Below are 25,080 nucleotides of genomic sequence, written 5' to 3' on the forward strand. Positions count from 1 at the left end.
TCAGCCCCTAGCTGCACCCTCTTTCATTTCTTTTACTGTACCTCCGTTCATAGTCTCTTTCTTCCATCTGACTTTCCACCCTCTCCTAACAATTGTATCATAGTGCAACTGCTTTGAGGTTTTCCTCCTGTTACGCCTTTCAGACCTTTTTGCTCTCAATTTCCCTTCCAGTGCTGAATAACCTCATAGGCCCAGCGTTTTGCCTTTGGCGTAAATTCTACATTCTTTCTCTGTTTCTTCAATATTGCTGTTCAACCTCTCAAACAATTGCTTCTTATTGCAACTGTGGGGTTTTCTACCAGTTCCATCTTTAGATCCTCGTACTTCATCTCATTTATTTTCTGGTTTTGTTTACCTTACTGTCCAGCCACTCCAACCCCTGTCCTTTTCACGGTCTTTATCTCTGGTTGGCTGAAGTGAGAGGCTTTGACAGCCTAAATATTAAAGTCAGATTTATGTGATTTCATTATCTGTGGTTATGATATATTAAACATTATTAAGAATGATTAGTCCTAAATAGATACTGGCTCTCTCTTCTCTCTCTCTCTTCTCTCTCTCTCTCTCTCTCTCTCTCTCTCTCTCTCTGTATATATATATATATATATATATATATATATATATATATATATATATATATATATATATATATATATATACATATAATGTATATAATATATTTTTATTGTTTCCTACGTTTGTGATTCATAATCACATCATCAGGGGATAAATTAATAAAAGTACTGAACGGCTAAAACTGAATTATAAAACATTAGTCACTAAAAATCTATAATGGCTGTTCAAATTTTTGCTATTTTTAATGTGCTCTGTGTAACCATATGTGTCCGTGTGTAACGTGATTTTAAGCTATGTATTTAAGTGTGCTCTAATGTAATTTTGAACAGCCTTTATAGATTTTTAGTGACTAATGTTTTAACGTAATACTATCAGTACTTTTATTAATTTATTTCATTTTCCATAGAATTTCTGATGATGTGATTATGAATCACGAAAACGTAGGAAGCAATAAAGGAAGTGTGAATCTCCAGAGTATTCTGCTCTTGACTACAATTTATATATATATATATATATATATATATATATATATATATATATATATATATATATATATATATATATATGTATATATATATATATATATATATATATATATATATATATATATATATATATATATATATATATATATATATATATACAGTATATATAACCATATATGTAATGTATGTATACATAATACATTTATATGTATATATATATATATATATATATATATATATATATATATATATATATATATATATATATATATATATATATATATATATATATATATATATATGGCCCTCCACTCAAGTTAAAATTCTGTTCAGTGGCCAGGAATAGTGCGTTTCACTTTAAAGTCATTCAGATGCAGAACTGTTTTGAGTTCCGCAAAAATATTCATATCTCTTTGAAGTTGCCCGCGAAGCCATTTCTCGTGCGATGAATTGTTAGTTCCTATTCGGTCGAGTCTTCTTACATAGTTTTTGTTTATTGTCTCTTTCTTATCTACTGTTTCCCTTTGCTTCTCCCCTGTTTCTGTTTTTCGTCTTTGTCCTTTTTTCCCCCATTACACCATCGTCGTATTTCTTTTCTATTTCTTGTTACAAACTATCTTGCTCGATCGTGGGAAAGGGCGGCCATGTTGAATTATGATGTCATAACTGACGTCATAGGCATTTGTTTCTTCATTTCCTATAGTGTCACTTGAATCAAGTGCTCTTCTCTTCACCTGTTCAGTTTCTGGTCAAGTGTTAAGCGCTTTCACAGGCGGGCCGAGGTGTGTAACACATCACAGGTCATTTATTTTCATTTATGTAATTATTTATAAATAACTTTGGTTATTGTTTACGTTACCATTTACGTTACCATATATATATGTACATATATATATATATATATATATATATATATATATATATATATCTTCTTTATATTCCCATTTTTTGTATGGGGTAAAGTAATGATGACTTCTTTTGAAGGATATATATATATATATATATATATATATATATATATATATATATGTATATATAATATATATATGTATATATATATATATATATATATATATATATATTTATATATATAAATATATATATATATATATATATATATATATATATATATATATATATATATATATATATATATATATATATTATCCTGTACTATTTTCCATTGGTTGTGCGAAAGACATGTCCAAACCATCTCAATCTCATATTTCTTATCTCATCCACATATGGAATTGGAACTGGAATATAAAATTTAGGCCAAAGGCCAAGAGCTGGGACCTATGAGGTCATTCAGCGCTGAAAGGGGAATTGAGAATAAAGTAGGTTTGAAAGGCGTGACAGGAGGAAAACCTGCTAACAACTGTTAGGAGAGGGTTAAGGAAAGTCAGATGGAAGACAGAGAATATGAAAGGAGGTACAGTAAAAAGAATGAAAGGGGTTGTAGCTAGGGGCTGAAGGAAGGGACGCTGCAAAGAAATTTAAATATTGCCTACAGTGCACCGCGTGAGATGCGATGACGGCACTACCCTCCTGCGGGGCATCTACTTATGGAACTTCCTTCATTTCCCAAATTAACGGAAATGATTTAATGAGAACCTAAGAGTTGAAAGGTAATTCATGCCACAGAGATCATTCTTTCTATTAAGAGTCATAAGTTTCTCTTAAATATTCGATAAATAAAACTCAAATGTAATTGATTGATTGATCAGGGCCACTAAAACTGGCGTCACAACATTTAGGTTACTGACGCCATAATAAATTGAAATAGGAAACTAAAAAATAAATACAAAAATAAATTTAAAAGGAGTTTCTTATGAGAAGTATCTCAAAACACACACACACACACACACATATATATATATATACATATATATATATATATATATATATATATATATATATATATATATATATATATATATATATATATATATATATATATATATATATATATAATATATTATATATAATATATATATAATATATATATATATATATATATATATATATATATATATATATATATATATATATATATATATATTTATATCAATTGTATATGATTGTATATATTTGTTAATGCCAGTTTCAAGTTACAAAAATGAGCACTTGAACAGGATAGATTAGAAAAGAATATAAGAAATGGTCACGATCAGCGTAAAAAATTCATTGCAACAAAAATGATAATTCATTGCATTTAACAACCTGAGTTAACAAGTGGCCATTGAGAGACTGATCTTTAAAAAACAGTAATTAGTGTGGCCCTCTAATCTCCAAATGGAATGGGGAGGGGTAGAGCCCCTGAATTAAAAAATGGGAGGGAGAGACTGATAATGAAATACCAGGGACAATTGTATAGGAGTCTGAATCATGAATTGATTTGGAATAACGTAAATAGCTCTGTTTTTTCTGTTCGACTGTAGATGAAAGGGATGACATAATACAATAAAGAGAGAGAGAGAGAGAGAGAGAGAGAGAGAGAGAGAGAGAGAGAACAGTGAGAGAGATAGACCATTTAAACACGTATAGAGGATGGTGTTAGGAATTCGCTTCAAATTATGGATTGAACAGTTACAGAGAATGGGGATTATATATATATATATATATATATATATATATATATATATATATATATATATATATATATATATATATATATATATATATATATATATATATATATATATATATATATATATATATATATATATATATATGAGAGAGAGAGAGAGAGAGAGAGAGAGAGAGAGAGAGAGAGAGAGAGAGAGAGAGAGAGAGATAAAGTTACAGTAATTACTTGAGGTACAAATCTCAGTCCCTTATTTTGTAAACGCGATTTGTAGTAATCACTTATTTCTTCGTTTGTAAATGTAATTCATCGACCTTATAATTCGTAATTCTAATCTGCAAATGAGAGAGAGAGAGAGAGAATCATTGAACTAGGCGCGATACTCTGCACTGGTATGGAACAAGATGAGAGAAACAGATTGATAAAAATGTAGGGAGAGAGAGAGAGAGAGAGAGAGAGAGAGAGAGAGAGAGAGAGAGAGAGAGAGAGAGAGAGAATCATTGAACTAGGTGTGATACTCTGCACTGGTATGGAACACGACGAAAGAAACAGATTGATAAAAATGTAGAGAGAGAGAGAGAGAGAGAGAGAGAGAGAGAGAGAGAGAGAGAGAGAGAGAGAGAGAGAGAGAGATTCTCATTATCTCCCCAGTAAACCAATCGGACGCTTATCCCCGAAGATAAAAGAATTACGGGGCCAATTTTGGGTCCCGAATCTGGCAAAATACTTTTGCCCGGTGATTGATAGTAGACCCTGCTGTCCATTTCTCTGGGTTTTCGGAGGTCTAGGTAGGGAGGCTTATTGGCCTTTATATATACAGTATATGTATATATATATATATATATATATATATATATATATATATATATATATATATATATATATATATATATATATATATATATATATATATATATATATATATATACATATATGTATATATATATATATATATATATATATACATATATGTATATATATATATATATATATATATATATATATATATATATATATATATATATATATATATAAATTTCTGACTCACATCAACCCAGGTCTTTCAATTGAAAGGCAAAGGCGCTACCAGCTGAACCATTCCGATCTTAAAAGAAGTTGGAACGTAAGTGCTACGTACCTGAGGTTGTTCTCTGGACTTTCACTCGAAAGCCCGGGTTTCGATCTCGATGTGTGTCAAATTTATTTCCCCGTGAAATACGTTCTCATGTGTTCATTTCCATATATACATGTATATATGTGTGTGTGTATGTATATATATATATATATATATATATATATATATATATATATATATATATATATATATATATTGAAATTCAATTAAAAGACGAGGGTCCGATCCCAATGTGAGTTAGACATTTATTTCTGTTCCACACCTGATTGTGTGTTGATTATATATATATGTACATATAATATATATATATATATATATATATATATATATATATATATATATATATATATATATATATATATATATGACACTTCATTCTAATCAGCAGCATATCAAATCCCTTTACGCGCATATACATTCATTCAAATATATGTTGCACACACTTTCGCTCTTTCTTTTTCCCACTTCTGCTTTCAGCCATTCCTCCAGACTTTTTGGGCCTTTCTCTCCTCCTCCTCCTCCTCCTCCTCCTCCTCCTCCTATTAGCGTGTATGCCCCTTTCTTTCCACTTGCCTAAACCATTTCGAAACACTAATTCATCATCCCAGCCTTACACACCTAAGCTAATATGTGTTCAACACCCGCTCTTCATTTCCACATAGGAGAGTTCGTTAAGTACATAGATAGATAGATAGAATAATAGACAGATAAATATAAGGGTAGATAGATGGATAGATTGGCTCCTAATGCTATTCTCTCACTAGTCATTCATTCATACGTCACGACTAGGCAGTATTACTTGGACATGAATGCTGTCACATTCATGAGCTTTCATTTATATGCACACATGAGTAAAGAACTGCACATATTCCTTGTCGCCAACCATACAACTGAATAAAAAGAAATAAGTCATACTCTCTTCGCAGAAAATGTTCAGTCATTATTATTACTATTCAGAAGATGAACCCCATTCATATAGAACAAGCCCACCATAAGGGTCATTAACTTAAAATTCAAGAAGCTTCCAAAGAATATTATGGTGTTCATTTGAAAGAAATTATTATTATTATTATTATTATTATTATTATTATTATTATTATTATTATTATTATTATTCAGAAGATGAACCCTACTCATATGGAACAAACCCACCACAGGGGCCATTGAATTTGAAATTCAAGCTCCCAAAGAAAATGGTGTTCATTAGAAAGAAGCAAGAGAAGGTAAAGGGAAATATAGAAAGAAGAGATCACATATTAATAAAGAAAAAAAAATAGTTAAAAATTAATAAATAAGTAGATAAAAGTGGAAGTAAATTGTTAAACTACAAGAAGTGTACAAGGGTAGTAATACATTGCAGCTTCGTTTGAACAACTGAAGTTCCAATTGCACAACAAATTCATTTTATCACATACGTAGACCTTTCAGGCTTTTGTGCAGCATTCGCAAATAGAATAACGTATGATATTTATTTTCTGAATACTGATGCAATAGGAATCCATACATGCACTCTTTTTGAGGCTCCAAAACGCGCAGATATTGAATAAGTTCAATTTGTATGTTGAGGTACTTGAAAACATTGATTTTGCCCCGGAATATTTGCTTAGAGTTTTCCAAATAATCTTTGGGTGAACAAATGTTTGTTCAATGCTGGTTCGTGTGTTGAGCGAAATAAGTTCAGATGGGGAAAGATTGTTTATTCTTTATGTAGTTAGTGTGTTGTTTTTGTGTGTTTGTATGTATGTATGTATGTATAAATAAAGACAAAATCCACGAAGGAAAGAGAAACAATGCAAGGCCTTTCGACTTACAGTCCTTTACTTAGCAGACTGAAGAAATATAAAAGTGAGTTTACAAAGAAGGCTCGTATGTCTGGTGTGTCTGCTAATCCTTTAATTGTGTTGGATTCCAGGTACATTTTTTCCTTGTAATCCCCACCTGTCATTTTTACGAGCCTTCTTTGTAAACTCACTTTTATATTTATTCAGTCTGCTAAGTAAAGGGCTAGTGTAAGTCGAAAGGCCTTGCAGCACTCCATCGTTTCTCTTTCCTTCGTCGATTTTGTCTTTATTTATATATTCATCACGTTCCATATTTTCTTGATTGAGTTATACGTGTGTGTGTGTGTGTGTGTTCTACGTAAAATTACAGCTAGAATGAATTCTTTCATTTCCTTTAGATGGTTTGAGCTGTAAAACGGAGCAAGTAGGGGAAGTAATGGAATTGAACTTTGCGTCCGTGAACACCACTTTGAAGGTCATTCTCTTAATGATCTTACACTATATGTCAGTTCTCTGTACGTGTTACTTTGCATTACTTTTACTGTAATGAGTCGTTTCACTTTTACGGAAAATATTTTTGACAGTCCGGACCTATTTCATTTCCAATTTCTGTTTTATTTCATGGTGTAACATATTCTAAATCTGATCCCTTGCGGGGGTAGTGCCATCCGTGCTGCTCACGCGGTACACTGTAGGCATTACTTTAGGTTCTTGGCAGCTTCCCTTCCTTATGCCCCGAGCTGCAACCCCTTTAATTTCTTTTACTGTTCCTCCATTCATATTCTCTTTCTTCCATCTTACCTTCCACCCTCTCCTAACAGTTGTTTCATTGTGCAACAGCAAAAGGGTTTCCCTCTGTTACACCTTTAAAACTGCCATATACACCTTTCTACACTCAATTTCCCATTCAGTGCTGAAAGACCTCGTAGGTCCCAGTGCTTGGCCTTTGGCCTAAATTTGATATTCTACTAGCTGACCAACCTGGCGCTGTTTGGGATAACTCTGAATGACAACCGATAAAATCTCTCTCTCTCTCTCTCTCTCTCTCTCTCTCTCTCTCTCTCTCTCTCTCTCTCTCTCTCTCTCTCTCTCCCCACCCCTTTGGTACCATTAGCGCTAAAGTATTCTTTTCCAGATAGTAAGGCATATGTATACCGAAATTAGGTATGATTAATTCGTAAAGTTTAATTAGTTACTAAGTCTACGGGCAGAACCAGCCCCGTTTCATGGAAGTCCTTCCCTTTCCAACCCCACCCCCACCCCCACCCCCATTGGTGCCCTTTGGTGCTAGTGATGTCTTACCCCCACAGTGCTGATTTCTAGATGGTAAGTCATATGTATACTAAGTTTGGTTGAAGTTGCTCAGTGCGGTTCAGAGTTATTCTGGCACATACACACACATACATATATACATCCATTTTTCTATGTAGAGATTCAGTTCCGTATTCTAAATATGATGGTTTTTAAATTTATGTGTGGACTTTTCAAATACTAACTTTCTTTTCCAGAGGAGCTGCTCTCATTTGAGACTTTTTTTTTCTTCCATAAATGAAAGTTGACTTTCCCATAAATGAAAGTTGACTTCCCATAAATGAAAGTTGACTTTCCCATAAATGAAAGTTGACTTCCCATAAATGAAAGTTGACTTTTCCATGAATGAAAGCTGACTTTCTCTCTGGGGGGAACTGTGGTACCTAGGATATCATTTCGACTCTGATATCGCTAATTTGGATGAAGCTTATTAGTGTTAATCTGATTCTGATTAGATTAATTCTTTTCATTAAGAGTGGAAATGTTTTTTCAGTCTGACAGGAAATGACTTTTATTCCTGGCGGGCGGGGTGTTTCAAATCGGTAGTGAATGAGAGTGAAGGGGTTTATTTCTGATGTGAATTATTGACATTCATCTCTGGGTTATTTAGATGGGTATCTTTCATTTAGATGGGTATCTTTCATTGTGATAGGGGCACATCGAATGCCTTTTCATCCTTCGCTAATTATCATCTTACATTTCAGATGGAGAACAAGATGTAATTTAGACTCTCTCTCTCTCTCTCTCTCTCTCTCTCTCTCTCTCTCTCTCTCTCTCTCTCTCTCTCTCAAACCTTATCTTACTTCCACATTAGGATTTCTTTCTCTGTCTCTTCTTTCTACTCCAGCACTCTCTTTAGCACACCCTCAAACCTCACCTTGTTTCCATGTTAGGATTTCTCTCTGTCTCTCCTTTCTACTCCAACACTCTCTTTAGCACATCTTATCTCTCTCTCTCTCTCTCTCTCTCTCTCTCTCTCTCTCTCTCTCTCTCTCTCTCTCTCTCTCTTTCCCAACCCCCACCCCCTTTGGTACCATTAGCGCTAAAGTATTCTTTTCCAGATAGTAAGGCATATGTATACCGAAATTAGGTATGATTAATTCGTAAAGTTTAATTAGTTACTAAGTCTACGGGCAGAACCAGCCCCGTTTCATGGAAGTCCTTCCCTTTCCACCCCCACCCCCAACCCCCATTGGTGCCCTTTGGTGCTAGTGATGTCTTACCCCCACAGTGCTGATTTCTAGATAGTAAGTCATATGTATACCAAGTTTGGTTGAAGTTGCTCAGTGCGGTTCAGCGTTATTCTGGCACATACACACACACATACATATATACATCCATTTTTCTATGTAGAGATTCAGTTCCGTATTCTAAATCTGATGGTTTTTAAATTTTTGTGTGGACTTTTCAAATACTAACTTTCTTTTCCAGAGGAGCTGCTCTCATTTGAGACTTTTTTTTTCTTCCATAAATGAAAGTTGACTTTCCCATAAATGAAAGTTGACTTCCCATAAATGAAAGTTGACTTTCCCATAAATGAAAGTTGACTTCCCATAAATGAAAGTTGACTTTTCCATGAATGAAAGCTGACTTTCTCTCTGGGGAACTGTGGTACCTAGGATATCATTTCGACTCTGATATCGCTAATTTGGATGAAGCTTATTAGTGTTAATCTGATTCTGATTAGATTAATTCTTTTCATTAAGAGTGGAAATGTTTTTTCAGTCTGACAGGAAATGACTTTTATTCCTGGCGGGCGGGGTGTTTCAAATCGGTAGTGAATGAGAGTGAAGGGGTTTATTTCTGATGTGAATTATTGACATTCATCTCTGGGTTATTTAGATGGGTATCTTTCATTTAGATGGGTATCTTTCATTGTGATAGGGGCACATCGAATGCCTTTTCATCCTTCGCTAATTATCATCTTACATTTCAGATGGAGAACAAGATGTAATTTAGACTCTCTCTCTCTCTCTCTCTCTCTCTCTCTCTCTCTCTCTCTCTCTCTCTCTCTCTCTCTCTCTCAAACCTTATCTTACTTCCACATTAGGATTTCTCCTCTGTCTCTTCTTTCTACTCCAGCACTCTCTTTAGCACACCTCTCAAACCTCACCTCTGTTTCCATGTTAGGATTTCTCTCTGTCTCTCCTTTCTACTCCAACACTCTCTTTAGCACATCTTATATCTCTCTCTCTCTCTCTTTCTCTCTCACTCTCTTTAGCACATCTCTCTCTCTCTCTCTCTCTCTCTCTCTCTCTCTCTCTTTCCTCAACCCCCACCCCTTTGGTACCATTAGCGCTCTGTATTCTTTTCCAGATAGTAAGGCATATGTATACCAAATTAGGTATGATTAATTCTCTAAAGTTTAATTAGTTACTAAGTCTCTCTCAGAACTCAGCCTCCTTTCATGGAAGTCCTTCCTTTCCACCCCACCCCCAACCCCCTTGGTGCCCTTTTGGTGCTAGTGATGTCTTTGCACCTTACAGTGCTGATCTCTCTCTAGTAAGTCATATGTATACCAAGTTTGGTTGAACCTTGCTTACAGTGCGGTTCTCTCTGTTCTGGCTTTCATACACACACACTCTCATATATACATCCATTTTTCTATGTAGAGATTCAGTTCTCTCTCTCTAAATCTGATGGTTTTTAAATTTTTCTGTGGACTTTTTCAAATACTAACTTTCTTTTCCAGAGGAGCTGCTCTCATTTGAGACTTTTTTTTTTTCTTCCATAAATGAAAGTTGACTTTCCCATAAATGAAAGTTGACTTCTCATAAATGAAACCTTGATCTTTCCCATAAATGAAAGTTGACTCTCTCTCCTTTAAATGAAAACTTGACTTTTCCATGAATGAAATCTGACTCTCTCTCTCTCTCTCTCTACCTAGGATATCATTCTCTCTCTGATATCTCTTAATTTGGATCTTACCTCCATATAGTGTTAATCTGATTCTGATTAGATTAACACTCTTTTCATTAAGAGTGAAATGTTTTTTCTCTCTGACAGGAAATGACTTTTATTCCTGGCGGGCGGGGTGTTTCAAATCGGTCTTAGTGAATGAGAGTTCTCTCTGTTTATTTCTGATGTGAACATTGACATTCATCTCTCTTATTTAGATGGGTCTCTTTCATTTAGATGGGTATCTTTCATTGTGATAGGGGCCTCAATGCTTTTTCATCCTTATTAATTATCATCTTCTCTCCTTTCAGATGGAGAACAAGATGTAATTTAGACTCTCTCTCTCTCTCTCTCTCTCTCTCTCTCTCTCTCTCTCTCTCTCTCTCTCTCTCTCTCTCTTTCCAACCTTATCTTACTTCTAGATTATGATTTCTCTCTCTGTCTCTCCTTTCTACTCCAGCACTCTCTTTAGCACACCCTAAACCTCACCTCTGTTTCTCATGTTAGGATTTCTCTCTGTCTCTCCTTTCTCTCTCCAACACTCTCTTTAGCATTATCTTCTCTCTCTGTCTCTCCTTTCTACTCCAACCCTCCCTCACACCTCTCTCTCTCTCTCTCTCTCTCTGTCTGTCTCTTCTCCTCCCTCTCCTCTTGGTCCATTAGCTCTAAAGCCATTAATTTTTCCAGATAGTAAGGCATATGTATAACTGTTAGGTATGATTAATTCTCACATACTTTAACTTCCGTTAAGATAAGTCTCGTTGTGAACCAGCCCCTCCCCTCACCCCGTCCTCAGCATTCCACCCCACCCCCTTCTCTCATTGGTCTCAGCATTCTGTGATGTCTTTTCCCCATAACTGCTGATTTCTTTGATAGTACCAAAGAATCAGTTACCAAGTTTAATCCACTAAGTTGCAGTGGGAATAAAGTCTTGTTGATATTTTCATATTTTACATCCATTTTTCCTGTATTCAGTTCCGTATTTGAATTTGATGGTTTTAAATTTTTTGTGTGGACTTTTCAAAATTCTAATTTTGGAACAGTCTGTGTACTGTATTTGTAGAACTTTTTTTCTTCCATAAAAAAGTTGACATTTTCATGATTATTTACATTATTATAAATTTAGAAAGTTGAGGTCGTCAATAAAGTTGTTCTAAATGAAAGTTGAATGCTTTTGGAATGAAAAAACTTCTCTTGCTGAATTTAATTAAATATGTCCTAGGGCTATTATTATTATTATTATATCGCTATTATTATTATTATTATTATTATTATGATTATGATTAGATTAATTATTATTATTATTATTATTTGTTCTCAGTCTGAAACTGAAATGAAAATTGGCAGGCAAGTTAGAATATTCGATCATCAGGTAACCGAATTTGAACTGAAAACGCAATTTCTGATTGACGAGGGAGTGACAAAGTTCAATCATTTCTTCCGTAGAAGGGTAGAGAGATTTAGATGGGTATCTTTCATTGAGATAGGGAGACATCGAATGCCTTTTCATCCTTCAAGAATCATCCAAAACCAAATATCGAGAACAAGATCTTGAAAGAAAAGACTCTCTCTTTTTTACTCGTGAATTTCTTTTCGCAAAACTCCCGCGCAAGGAGATTTCCCAAGCCTGGGAAAAACATCGGAGAGGAGAAAGGAGGCTTATGTTATTTTCCTCGCTGAGAGTTTTGCTATATATATCTTTTCAGAATCATTCCGAGCATGTTATTTATTCAGTGTTTTCCATGTAAGAGCGTGTTTTGACTGACGGCCGTAAACCTGCGGTTGTTTTTATCGTATTATTTTCTCTATGATTGATGCTTTCTAAGTCCAAATGTCTCTTAGGTACATAATTGCACGTCTTTACGTTTCTTTGTTCGTAGTGTATTTATTTATTATTATTATTTTGTTTTTATATTTTTCTGTATTTCCCTTTACCTCCTCTTACTTCTTAATGGCCAACACATTCTTTGGACAGCTTGAATTTCAAGTCAGTCTCTCCTCTTTGGTCTCTCTTGTTCCATATGAAACCTAGGGTTCATCTTCTGGATAATAATAATAATAATCCCTGTCTAATAATAATAATAATAATAATAATAATAATACATCTTCTAATAATTCATGTTTTTATTTCCACTCTCTCTAAAGATATATTCTTTGAAATCTTGTCTAGTAAGTTATTATTCCATCTTCCTTGTTTTCCAGTGTTTGTGCATAACTAATAATAATACATCTTATCTCTCTCTAATAATAATAATAATAATAATAATAATAATAATAATAATAATAATCATGGGATATCCTCTGATCAAGACCTGATCTTACCTCCATATAAGGATTTTTCTCTGTCAACTCCATTTATAAAGGCAAACTGTGAGCAAAAAAATGAAAGCACATCTTATCTCTCTCTCTCTCTCTCTCTCTCTCTCTCTCTCTCTCTCTCTCTCTCTCTCTCTTAAACCTTATCTTACCTCCATATTAGCCGGAGTTCAGTTCTCCTTTCGGCTGATGAAGAGTTTTAGCACATCTTATTTCTGGTGATTGAAATTCATTTCTCTCTATAAACCTTCGGATTACCTCCATATAAGGATTTCTCTCTGTCCTCCTTTCTACCCAGCACACTTGGTTCTTAGCCACGTCTTAAAATCTCTAATCCTTCTCTCAGCCTCAAACCTGTTAATCTTAGCTCCATATTAGGTCTGGTCTCTCTGTCTCTCCTTTCTACTAACACTTTTTAGCTCTCTCTCTCTCTCTCTCTCTCTCTCTCTCTCTCTCTCTCTCTCTCTCTCTCTCTAGAACCATTCATCAAATTCACCTAGAAATGATTTCTTTTAGACCTAGTATTTGTGAATGAGGTTAGCACGCCTTAAAGAAATAATAGTATATAACACTCTCTTTCTCTCCATAATGTCATAGAACTTCTAGAGTATGATTTCCAGAACATCCTTTCTAAAACAACCCTCCAAGAGACGAAAAAATGGGAAGGATATGGAAAATACAATTTCTATAGTAAGAATATAAATTGGTCAAAAATAAATCTCTCTCTCTTAAACAAGAGAATGGGTCAAAACATATTTGTTACTTGATAACTGTAAATATCGTTATATATATAAAATACTTAGAACTTCCGGAAAATATATACGTTGAAAAAACACCCATCCCCTCACCCCCAAGAGACAGAAGGATCTTGTTCCCCTCCTTAGAAAGTGGGTCTCAGCATTCTGATATATCTTTTCCTTATAACTGATGGAACTAAAAAGAACCGATAGACCAAAGAAACAAGATTATGCAATCCAAAAGAAAATGGGAATGGAAGTCTTGAAGAAATATTTTCAAAATTTCATCTTTTCCCTAAAATTTTTATTTGACTTTGCTGTTCTAAGATATTGAATAAAATAATCCAAAATTCTAATTTTCTAAGAACAGTCTGATTAACTGTATAAATGTATAACTATTTTTTCTGTGCCTAAAATACTTTGACATTTTCATGATTATTTACATTATTATATATTTAGAATTGATACAGGTCGTAAGAGATGAAAATACTTTTAATACTTATCAGATTCTAAAAACTTCTCTTGCTGAATTTATTAAATATGTCCTAGGCTATTATTATTATTAAAATTATCATTAGCAGGACCATTATTATTATTGCCATATTATTATTATTAAATTGGTATTATTAATATTATTATTATTATTATTATTATTATTATTATTTGTTCTCGAAGTAAACTGAAAGAAAATTTATGATGAGCATTAGAATATGCATATAGGTAACTCCTTTGAACTTTCAAAACGTGGTTCAAGACTAGGAGTGAGAAAGTATCAATCCTGTGAGTCTGACATCTCAGATTATGAAAGTATAGAAAGAGAGAATGAAAAAATATAAGAGAACATTTAATGAAAAAATAGATTGTTCAAATATCGGACAAATGGTTTTGTACCCGAAAAAGTACACAAACCCAACTGTTGAATTTCTTTTCCAAAACTCCCGAAAGGAGATATAAAAATATGAAAAATGAAAAAGAAAGGAGATGTTATTTACCTGAGACTTTTGCTAAATATATTTTGAGAATCATTCATAATATATTATTTATTCAAAAATGTTTTCCACATAACATTGTTGACAAAGACTGACGGCCGATGGATAAAAGAATTTTTTTTAAAATCGATAGTGATTGCAAACGATGATTGATGAAGCTAAGTAATATCCGTGTACATAATTGCACGGTGTTACGTTTCTTTGTTCGCTGTTTGTGATTATTTATTGCAGACATAGACAGTAATTTTTCTTAAGGACTCAGTAGTAAGAAGTTTCGCAGATGACACAAGAATTCTTTGGAAGCTTGAATTTCAAGTCAGTGGCTCCTTTGTGGGACCTAAACAAAATAATAAATTCATCTTCTGAGATAAATAGGATGGTATTTAACTCTGATAAATTTGAATCAATAACTATAATGATAAAATAGGAATGCTATGTTTTTATTTCCAAGGACCTAATAAAGACAATCACAAACAAGGAAATCTTGTTAAAGACCTTATTCCATGATCCTTGAATATAGTATTTATGCAATGATCAAATAATAATTCTATTGGCAAAATAAAATAAAAATAATAATAACTTCAAAACAATAAAGCTGAACACATGATTATCCTCTTATCAAACCAGTTTGTGCCCCGTTTTTTCTCGAATCAACTGTCGCAATTATAATAGGCAAAAGGATGAGCAAAAATGAAAACTCTCTCTCTCTCATTCTCAGCTAGAATAGAAGAAGTTAAGGACCTTGACTCTTCGTTGAGCTACAATTCTTAAGCTTCATACTAGTCTTGATGGGAGGAGTTCAGTTCCCCGGCATGCTGAAAGAGATTAGAAGGAATTACTATTTCATGGAACTGAAATTATCAAAATATTGAGCAAGCGGATTCCAGATTAATGTGTAGCCAAAAACTAACCAGGGTTCTTAGGAAAGTAAAAAGGACATTAATCCACCACGCACAGCATCGATAATGCAGCGTCTGTTAATCACCCAGCTCATCTGGTAAAACTAACAGGTAGTGACGTAGATGTGTTTAAGAATAAGCTCTCAAATATCTAAGATGCTCTCCCAGACCATCCAAGACTGGAAGATGCAAAATATACCGGAAGATGCGTTCTCCTCCCTCTTAAAGTAAGGACATCAATAGAACCTCACACTGAGGACCTCAACCTCTCTCTCTTGTAAGGTCTGTAATGTCTCTCTCTCTCTCCATGAAAGGAATAATTCGACTTTCTCCCTCCTTCTTAAAGGAAGGAATTATAGAACTCTCTCTCTCTCTCTCTCTCTCTCTCTCTCTCTCTCTCTCTCTCTCTCTCTCTCTCTCTCTCTCTGCATGTATACAGATATTATAAATATTAATCGTTATGAGCTTAGGAAGTCACTCGTGACAAAAATTCATATACAAGTATTATATAATACAGGAAGAGCCTGTAGGCCGGGGGGAGTGCTGTCAGTGCACCTCGCGCGGTGTACTGTAGGCATGACTCAAGGTTCTTTGCAGCACCCCTTCCGTAGGTCCCTAGCTGCAACCCCTTTCATTCCTTTTACTGTACCTTCATTCATATTATTTCTTTCATCTTGCTTTCCCCAACCCTCTCCTAACATTGTTTCATAGTGCAACTGCTTTGAGGTTTTCCTCCCGTTACACCTTTGCAACCTTCTTTACTCTCAATTTTCCTTGTAGCGCTGAATGACCTAGTAGGTCCCAGCGATTGGCCTTTGGCCTGAATTCTGTATTTTATTCTATTCTGGTCCTGGTCGTCAACGACATCATCTCCAAACAGTCAACAAAAGAGAGAGAGAGAGAGAGAGAGAGAGAGAGAGAGAGAGAGAGAGAGGAGCTCCTTTTGTCAAAACCCGTTGATTAAAATCTCGAAACGCCTCACATCCATCATAATCCAATAAGGAAAAGCCGCCAGGCAGCGGGGGGTGGGGGCGGAGAGACACGACACGCGGGATCCTTAAAGGTGAGAATCCCATTGTCCTAGACAGGCAGGTGACCCTAAAGATGATTGCCGTCGTATGCCCTTGTTATCCGGAGCGGAGGAATGCATACGAAATAGCGAACTGGCGGTTTTGTGGCCAATCCCGCGCGCTATTTGGTCCCGGCTTCTTCTCCTTCGCATTTTCCAACGTCCCCGTGCTCAAAATAGACCTTGTTAGCATGCCCGAAGCGACCTTACGATCGTGGGAGTTTTCCCCGAGGGGGCTTCTTTATCTCGCGAGGGTCGTCGGGTTGAAAATCTCCTATATTATCCCTTATTATGAGGCCTTATGGGAGACTTCCATCGTAAAATGTTCACGCGGTGAGATGCTGGTGTCACTTCGGTGAGGGAACCAAATAACGTCTTGATTTTTCCAGCCTGTTCCGGGGTCCTCTTGCGTTCCTCTGACGGGTGGATATTCCGGAAGGGTGGAGGCGCCTACGGACAAAATGTCACTATGTTCCAAATGCCAACTCCTCTCTTTCTTTCTCTCCAAATAAAATGAATGTACGAAAAGAAAGCAAAAACAAAATAATAACAGAGTTAAACGTATATGCTGATGGCGAAGGAATCATTTTTTCTATTTTTCTTATAGACTAGAGAAAAGGCAGTTTTGTCATAAGATATATATTTTTTTTATTTATGCTGAGAGTTTTTTTTATTATTTTGCGTATTTGTTTGTCATGAATTTTTTTCTTGATAGTGTGGTTTTGTAATATTTCTGTACTTTCTTTTTTTTAAATTCACTGTGACTGTCAGTATGCAAATGCTAATACTTAAACAATGAAGTGTTTCATTTGGTTATTTATCGCTTAAATTAAAATCATAATGACGTTAGGAACATAATAACAACAACAACAATAATAATAATAATAATAATAATAATAATAATAATAGTAAAAAGAGCAGCAGTGTTGAATATAATAGCTGTTTCTACGACATCTAATTTGAACATTTTTCTGAGGCACTGCAATCACCACAAAAGCAGCACCAAAACCAAGAATAACCACATCAAGAACCACGATAAAACGGCTGAATATAAGATAGGGATAGACCTATAATCCAAACGTCATAAGCTGCGTAAACCGACGAAAAGACATAGGACATTATAGGTCTACGTCATTTTTATGATCCTGTTATTTCGAAAGGATAAAATGTCCTCTATATGTCTAACTTCACCTTTTTTGTGATTCAGTGGCCTTAGGAAACCTGATATATAAACCAGCCACACGCTGATGGGAACGGGATTATAAGATATATATATATATATATATATATATATATATATATAGAGAGAGAGAGAGAGAGAGAGAGAGAGAGAGAGAGAGAGAGAGAGAGAGAGAGAGAGAGAGAGAATGCCAGAGAAAGAGAAATTCAATGCCATAGAAACGGCTGTTATGATAATAATAATAATAATAATAATCTAAGAACTCATCCCAAGAGGTTATAAGATTTATAGATACAAATTAAAGACCGTAGAAACGGCTATAATAATAATAATAATAATAATAATAATAATAATAATAATAATAATAATAATAATAATAAACCCAGTCGAATGGGGTGGCTGTGATAGACCAAAAAATAATAATAATGATTAATAATAATATTTGCTGTTAGAAAGAATGGCACCATGAATGGAACTGATTTTATAAAAGATCTTTTCAGTTCTTCTGATTATTCTCTTTTCATCAAGGCTGATCTCTGCTAAGAGCTGTCCGATGCACACAATCCGGATAAAGGGGAAAGGCGATAGTTGAGAATAGTGAGAAGAATTGAAAAGATCTGATATAAAATCAATTCCACTTATACTGCCATTCTTTTTAACAGGACATGCTTAAGAGAAGGCCTACTCCCTTCATAATAATAATAATAATAATAATAATAATAATAATAATAATAATAATAATAATAATAATTCCCCATAGGGGGGTTAGTTTTGCAACCCCCCTTCCGTCCCTAGTTGCAACCTCTTTTATTCCTTTTTCTGTGCCTCCGTTCATATTCCCTTTCTTCCATCTGACTTTCCACCCTCTCTAACAATTGTATCACAGTGCAACTGCGAGGCTTTCCTCCTGTTACACCTTTCAAACTTTTTTAACTGTCAGATTCCCTTTCAGCGCTGAATGACGTCATTATAGGTCCCAGCGCTTGGCTTTGGCCTAAATTCTAGAATCCAATTCAGTAATAATAATAATAATAATAATAATAATAATAATAATAATAATAATAATAATAAAGTTATTTTTAATAACAATAATAATAATAATAATAATAATAATAATAATAATAATAATAATAATAATAATAATAAGTTGTTTTTAATGATAATAATAATAATAATGTTGTTTTAATAATAATAATAATTTATTTTTAATAATAATAATAATAATAATAATAATAATAAGTTATTTTTAATAATAATAATAATAATTTATTTTTAATAATAATAATAATAATAATAATAAATAATATAATAATAATAATAATAGTCCAAGAACCTGGTGCCTGGAGCAGTCGTAACTGGGTAACCCACTTGTCTGTAAAACTGCCATTGGTCGGGAGGCCATCCCATCTGCGTACAAATGAATCGAGTCGGTATTTTATTCCTTAATGAATAGTATTTCATCACATCAAAGGTGTTCATTGAAAGGCGGCACATGGCTAATATTAATTCATCTTAATTTTTTCTCTTTTTGCAGGTAAGGGCTCTCGAAAATCGTGGTTGGACTTGGTCGGGAGGTAAGGTATGTTTGTTAATTTTTTTTTTTTTTTGCTGGATAAATATTTTCTCTTCCTTTTTTTTTTTGCTGCAGTTACACTGAACAAATGATCATGGATATGAATTCGTATATGTGATTCTCTCTCTCTCTCTCTCTCTCTCTCTCTCTCTCTCTCTCTCTCTCTCTCTCTCTCTCTTAGAACAATAGATGAGAGCCGGAAGTGTAATACTTGGAGTTGAAATGTAGTAAGAGTATTTTATATATATATATATATATATATATATATATATATATATATATATATATATATATATATATATATATATTATATATTTATATATATGTATATTATATTTATACATATATATATTTATATATATATATATATATATATATATATATATATATATATATATATATGTATATATTTCTTTAACCACAGGTGAACTAACAGTACCATGTCCAGACCATATTATATATATATATATATATATATATATATATATATATATATATATATATATATATATATATATATATATATATATATATATATATATATATATATATATATATATATATATATATATATATATATATATATATATATATATTTATTTAACCTTTAACAGATGAACTACGCTAAAAATAATCCATGTCCGTACCAATCCTTTCAAGTAGTCTTATAATCGTATTTTCCTCTCTGGCATTCTTCTGTGTTTCCCAAATCTCTATAACTTGCCCGTCTCGGTTCCTACGCCATTTGAAAAAAAAACTTGTGCTTCAGGACATTAATTTTCCAAGGAAATGTTGAAACTCTGCTCGAAATTCGGGTTGGCCCTTCGTAATGGGTTGATGGGCAAGTTAGGACGAAAAAAGAAAGTTTTAAGTGTACACCTAAGTTTCGGAATTCTTTCGCTTGCTCTTCTTCTTCTTCTTCAAACAAAAAAAAAGGATGGCTGGCCTCCTGCTTTACATATATGTGCTCTCTCTCTCTCTCTCTCTCTCTCTCTCTCTCTCTCTCTCTCTCTCTCTCTCTCTCTCTCTCTCACAATACACATACATGTGAGTGTATAGCACATTTCCACATTACCATATGATTGGTTTCTTGTTTGCTATTATATCTCTTTTCTCTCTCTCTCTCTCTCTCTCTCTCTCTCTCTCTCTCTCTCTCTCTCTCTCTCTCTTCTCTCTCTGCACACACATATACATAGCCATTTAATAGGATTCTTGTTTGATTATATATTTCATATTCAGTTTGCTAATCTCTCTCTCTCTCTCTCTCCAATGCACACAAATATATTTGAGCGTATACACACAAGTACACATTGCCATCTGATAGGTGGCTGTTTGTTTGTACATCTCTCTCTCTCTCTCTCTCTCTCTCTCTCTCTCTCTCTCTCTCTCTCTCTCTCTCTCTCTCTCTCCTTAATGGAGACTTTAATGAGGAGAATCAACAGTTGTAATGATGGTCTAAAGTTTCCCGTCTCCCAAGACCCCTACTTTTAAGGACCTCTTATGTGGTCCCTCTGGAGTGCTTTCATTTCTTTCTTTCCTCTTCTCGTTAGTAAACACTTTCTTTTCCTTTTATTCTTATTTTATGTATTTTGCTTCTTTCTTTTAGTTTGGAACTTTGTTTAGCAGGTTACAGGTCTTACAGGATTGTTCCTTATGGTTGTGTTGACATGGTGAGTGATGGTAATAATTATGATTTTGTTTCCTAATGTCCTAAAAGAACGACGTGGGATTTGGAGTCACGTGCTGAATAATAGCAATGATAATAATAGCCATAATAAAAGATATTTTACCGAATTCCCTAAAAGAACAACGTGGGATTTGGAGACACGTGGTGGATAATAGTAATGATAATAATAGTTTTGTTACCTAATATCCTAAAAGAACGACGGGGGATTTGGAATCACATGCCGAATAATAGTAATGATAATAATAATGTTGTATTTACCTGATATCCTAAAATAAGACGGGAGCTGGAGTCACATGCTGAATAATAATAATAATAATAATAATAATAATAATAATAATAATAATAATAATAATAATAATAATTTTGTTTCCTAACATCCTAAAAAGAACGACGTGGGATTTGGGGAACCTACTCAACTCTCATTGTTGGTAATGAGACGTAAACAGATTCTCAGAATAATCAGCTGTAATTCTCAGTGTGTGTGTGTGTATATACATATATATATATATATATATATATATATATATATATATATATATATATATATATATATATACATATATATATATATGTATATATATTTATATATATATATATATATATATATATATCTATCTATATATTTATTATATATATATATCTATCTATCTATCTATCTATCTATCTATCTATATATATATATATATATATATATATATATATATATATATATATATATATATATATATGAGTAATAGTGTCGTCTGAGCAGCTTCTCAAAAGCTTTCATCTGCGTGAAAATTATCTATTGTTTTGTTTTCCATTTGGGATCTACGTCTTTAAGAGGCAGTTTTTCTTTAATGGAATGGAATATAGAATTTATGCCAAAGGCCAAGCACTGGGACCTGTGAGGTCATTTATCGCTGACGGGGAAATTGAGAGTAAAAAGGTTTGAACGGTGCAACAGGTGGAAAACATTGCGGTTGCACTATGAAACAATTGTCAGGAGAGAATAAGATGGCAGAAAGAGAATATGAACGGAGGAACAGTAAAAGGAATGAAAGGGGTTGCAGCTAGGGCCAGAAGGGACGCTGCAAAGAATCTTAAGCAATGCTTACAGTGCGCCGCGTGAGGTGCAGTAACGGCACTAAATTACTGTATCTGCTCTTATTTTGTGCTTGGTATCCTCCATAAATCATTCTTGAATAGAAAAGAAAAAAGAAAGAATCTTATTTTTAAAAAATAACTTTTCTTTAATTAGTTTTAGTTTTCTGTAAAAGAAAACTATTGTGCCGGCTTTGTCTGTACGTCCGCCCTTATATCTTAAAAACTACTGAGGCTAGAGGGCTGCAAATAGGTATGTTGATTATCCACTCTGCAATCATCAAACGTACCAAATTGCAGCCCTCTAGCCTCAGTAGTTTTTATTTTATTTAAGGTTAAAGTTAGTCATGATCGTGCATCTGGCAACGATACAGGCCAAGCCACCACCGGGCCGGGGTTAAAGATTCCTGGGCCGCGGCTTATACAGCATTATACCGAGACCACCGAAAGATAGATCTATTTTCTGTGGCCTTGATTATACGCTCTGTAGAAAACTCGATTGCGCTGAAGAAACTTCGGCGCAATTTTAACTCGTTTCCTTGTTGCTTCGAACCACTTAAACGCATACTAGTCATTCTTAAGCTTATTATCCCCTAAAGTATTTTATTAAAGTAAAAAGGGAAATCAGTAAAAATATGAACATTTTTCTCCGAAATTCGCACAGGCTTTTTCGCACTCGCATTTTTATCTGTTTTCTTTTTTTTTTCCTTTTTTCTTTCTATCTTTCTCTCTCTCTCTGTCTTTCTTTCTTTTTTCTTTCTTTCTCTCTTCCTAAAAGCCCCTCCGTCTCTCCACTGAAAGAGATGGATTGCTAAGCTTAGCGAGATGGATCAAAACTTTATATGCGAGGTAAAGCTCTCTTCACGAGGGGACTTTTTTTCATTAGAATAAATTTTTATTTTGTCGACCCCGTAGGGGGGTAGCGCCATCAGTGCATCTCTCGCGGTGCACTGTAGGCATCACTAAAGGTTGTTTGCAGCGTCCCTTCCTTAAGCCCTTAGCTGCAGCCCTTCTTGCATCCATTCATATTTTCTTTCTTCCATCTTACTTTTCCAGTCTCTCTGACAACTGATTCATAGTGCAGCTGCGAGGTTTTCCTCCTGCTACACCTTTCAAACCTTTTTACTGTCAATTTCCGTCTCAGTGCTGAATGACCTCATAGGTGCCAGCGCTTGGCATTTGGCCCAAATTCTATATTCTATTCTATTCAAGTCCTTATTCTTAATGTGTCGACCCACTTTCTCATTTCACGTATGCAAATTTCCTCTACTCCAAATATGAGGCACCGATGATGCATTATGTTAATGAGTTATTCATCTTTTCCCTGTCGAAATATCCTGCCCTGCAGGCACTGGAAAGCTTTCAAACCATCCCTCATTCTTGACAAGTAAGTTATTAATTCATTGTTCTCCAGATTTCATCTTCTTTAAATCTGATAATTTCTCAGGTACTTATACAAGAATTATGGGGAATTAAATATACAAACTATCCAGCGCTTTCTCTGTGCGGGTTTGAAATCTTCAATTTTTGTCAGACTTTTTAAAAAGTATATCATATTCCTTCTCAGGAGAGTCAACGTGTTCTTGCTGAATTGAGGAACATTCGTTGAACGCCTTTTTACTAGATGAATATTCCCAGATATATATATATATATATATATATATATATATATATATATATATATATATATATATATATATATATATATATATATACATACTGTATATGTATATATACATACATACATACATGTATGTATAAATGTATATATATACATATATATAAATTATAAATTTATATATATAATACATACATATATATATATAATATATATATATATATATATATATATATATATATATATATATATATATATATATATACCCCATTATTTATTGCCCCTAATATGCACCCAAAGAGCCTTCATTTGAACTGATTGTTTTAAAATGTTTATTCTGACATTTTTCATAATTTTTCTTTCTTGTTTCCAAGATTTGATATTCACTCTCTGTTACTACTGGATACATTCAATGATATTTTTCTCCATTTTTTTATTCCTTTAGTCTTACAATTAATTATTACTTTGTTCATGTCGCTTTTATTATTATTATTATTATTATTATTATTATTATTATTAATATAAAGAAATTCAAGTATTATGATAATTGACACCTCTTTCCGGACCCTGTTGTTAATTATTTTGTTCATGTCACCTTTATTATTATTTTTATTATTATTATTATTATTATTATTATTATTATTATTATTATTATCACTCTTATGAATTATTGCTATTATTATTATTATTATAGAAAAAATTTGTGGATAATAACAATTGACTCCCTCTTCCGGGAACCGCTCCCAAAGAAAGTGCAAAAGTTTTTGAGGGCGATATTTGATTATATTTCGCTCAGGCCCCAAGTAAGTTCATTTGGGTGAAAAGGGCCAACGAAGTTATACGTCACTTCCGCCTTAATTAGGCAAGAATTTTAGTCCGGTTATGGAATTACACCACTCGACTGCCACATTGCCTACAACGTCGCTTAATCACCTTAGACCTCTCTCTCTCTCTCTCTCTCTCTCTCTCTCTCTCTCTCTCTCTCTCTCTCTCATCATATAAACACACACACAGCCTGAAATCTAGGGTTAATGTTGGATAGACAAATGAATAAATAAAATTAATGTATGTATGTACTGTACAAACACACACACACCATCTCTCTCTCTCTCTCTCTCTCTCTCTCTCTCTCTCTCTCTCTCTCTCTCTCTCTCTCTCT

General features: G+C 33.7%; 1 protein-coding gene across 1 annotated transcript in view; it reads left to right on the forward strand.

The window, feature by feature from the left end:
* The window catches only part of LOC136825099 (uncharacterized), a 96,606-nt gene that overhangs the window by 57,456 nt on the left and 14,070 nt on the right, over positions 1–25,080 (forward strand). The window contains exons 9-11 of the mRNA XM_067081143.1: positions 19,495–19,539; positions 23,082–23,152; positions 23,652–23,690. Coding sequence (XP_066937244.1) covers positions 19,495–19,539; positions 23,082–23,152; positions 23,652–23,690 — 155 coding nt within the window. The remainder of the gene's footprint in view (positions 1–19,494; positions 19,540–23,081; positions 23,153–23,651; positions 23,691–25,080) is intronic.

The sequence above is a fragment of the Macrobrachium rosenbergii genome, chromosome 37 (assembly GCF_040412425.1).
Source record: "Macrobrachium rosenbergii isolate ZJJX-2024 chromosome 37, ASM4041242v1, whole genome shotgun sequence".
NCBI lineage: Eukaryota > Metazoa > Arthropoda > Malacostraca > Decapoda > Palaemonidae > Macrobrachium > Macrobrachium rosenbergii.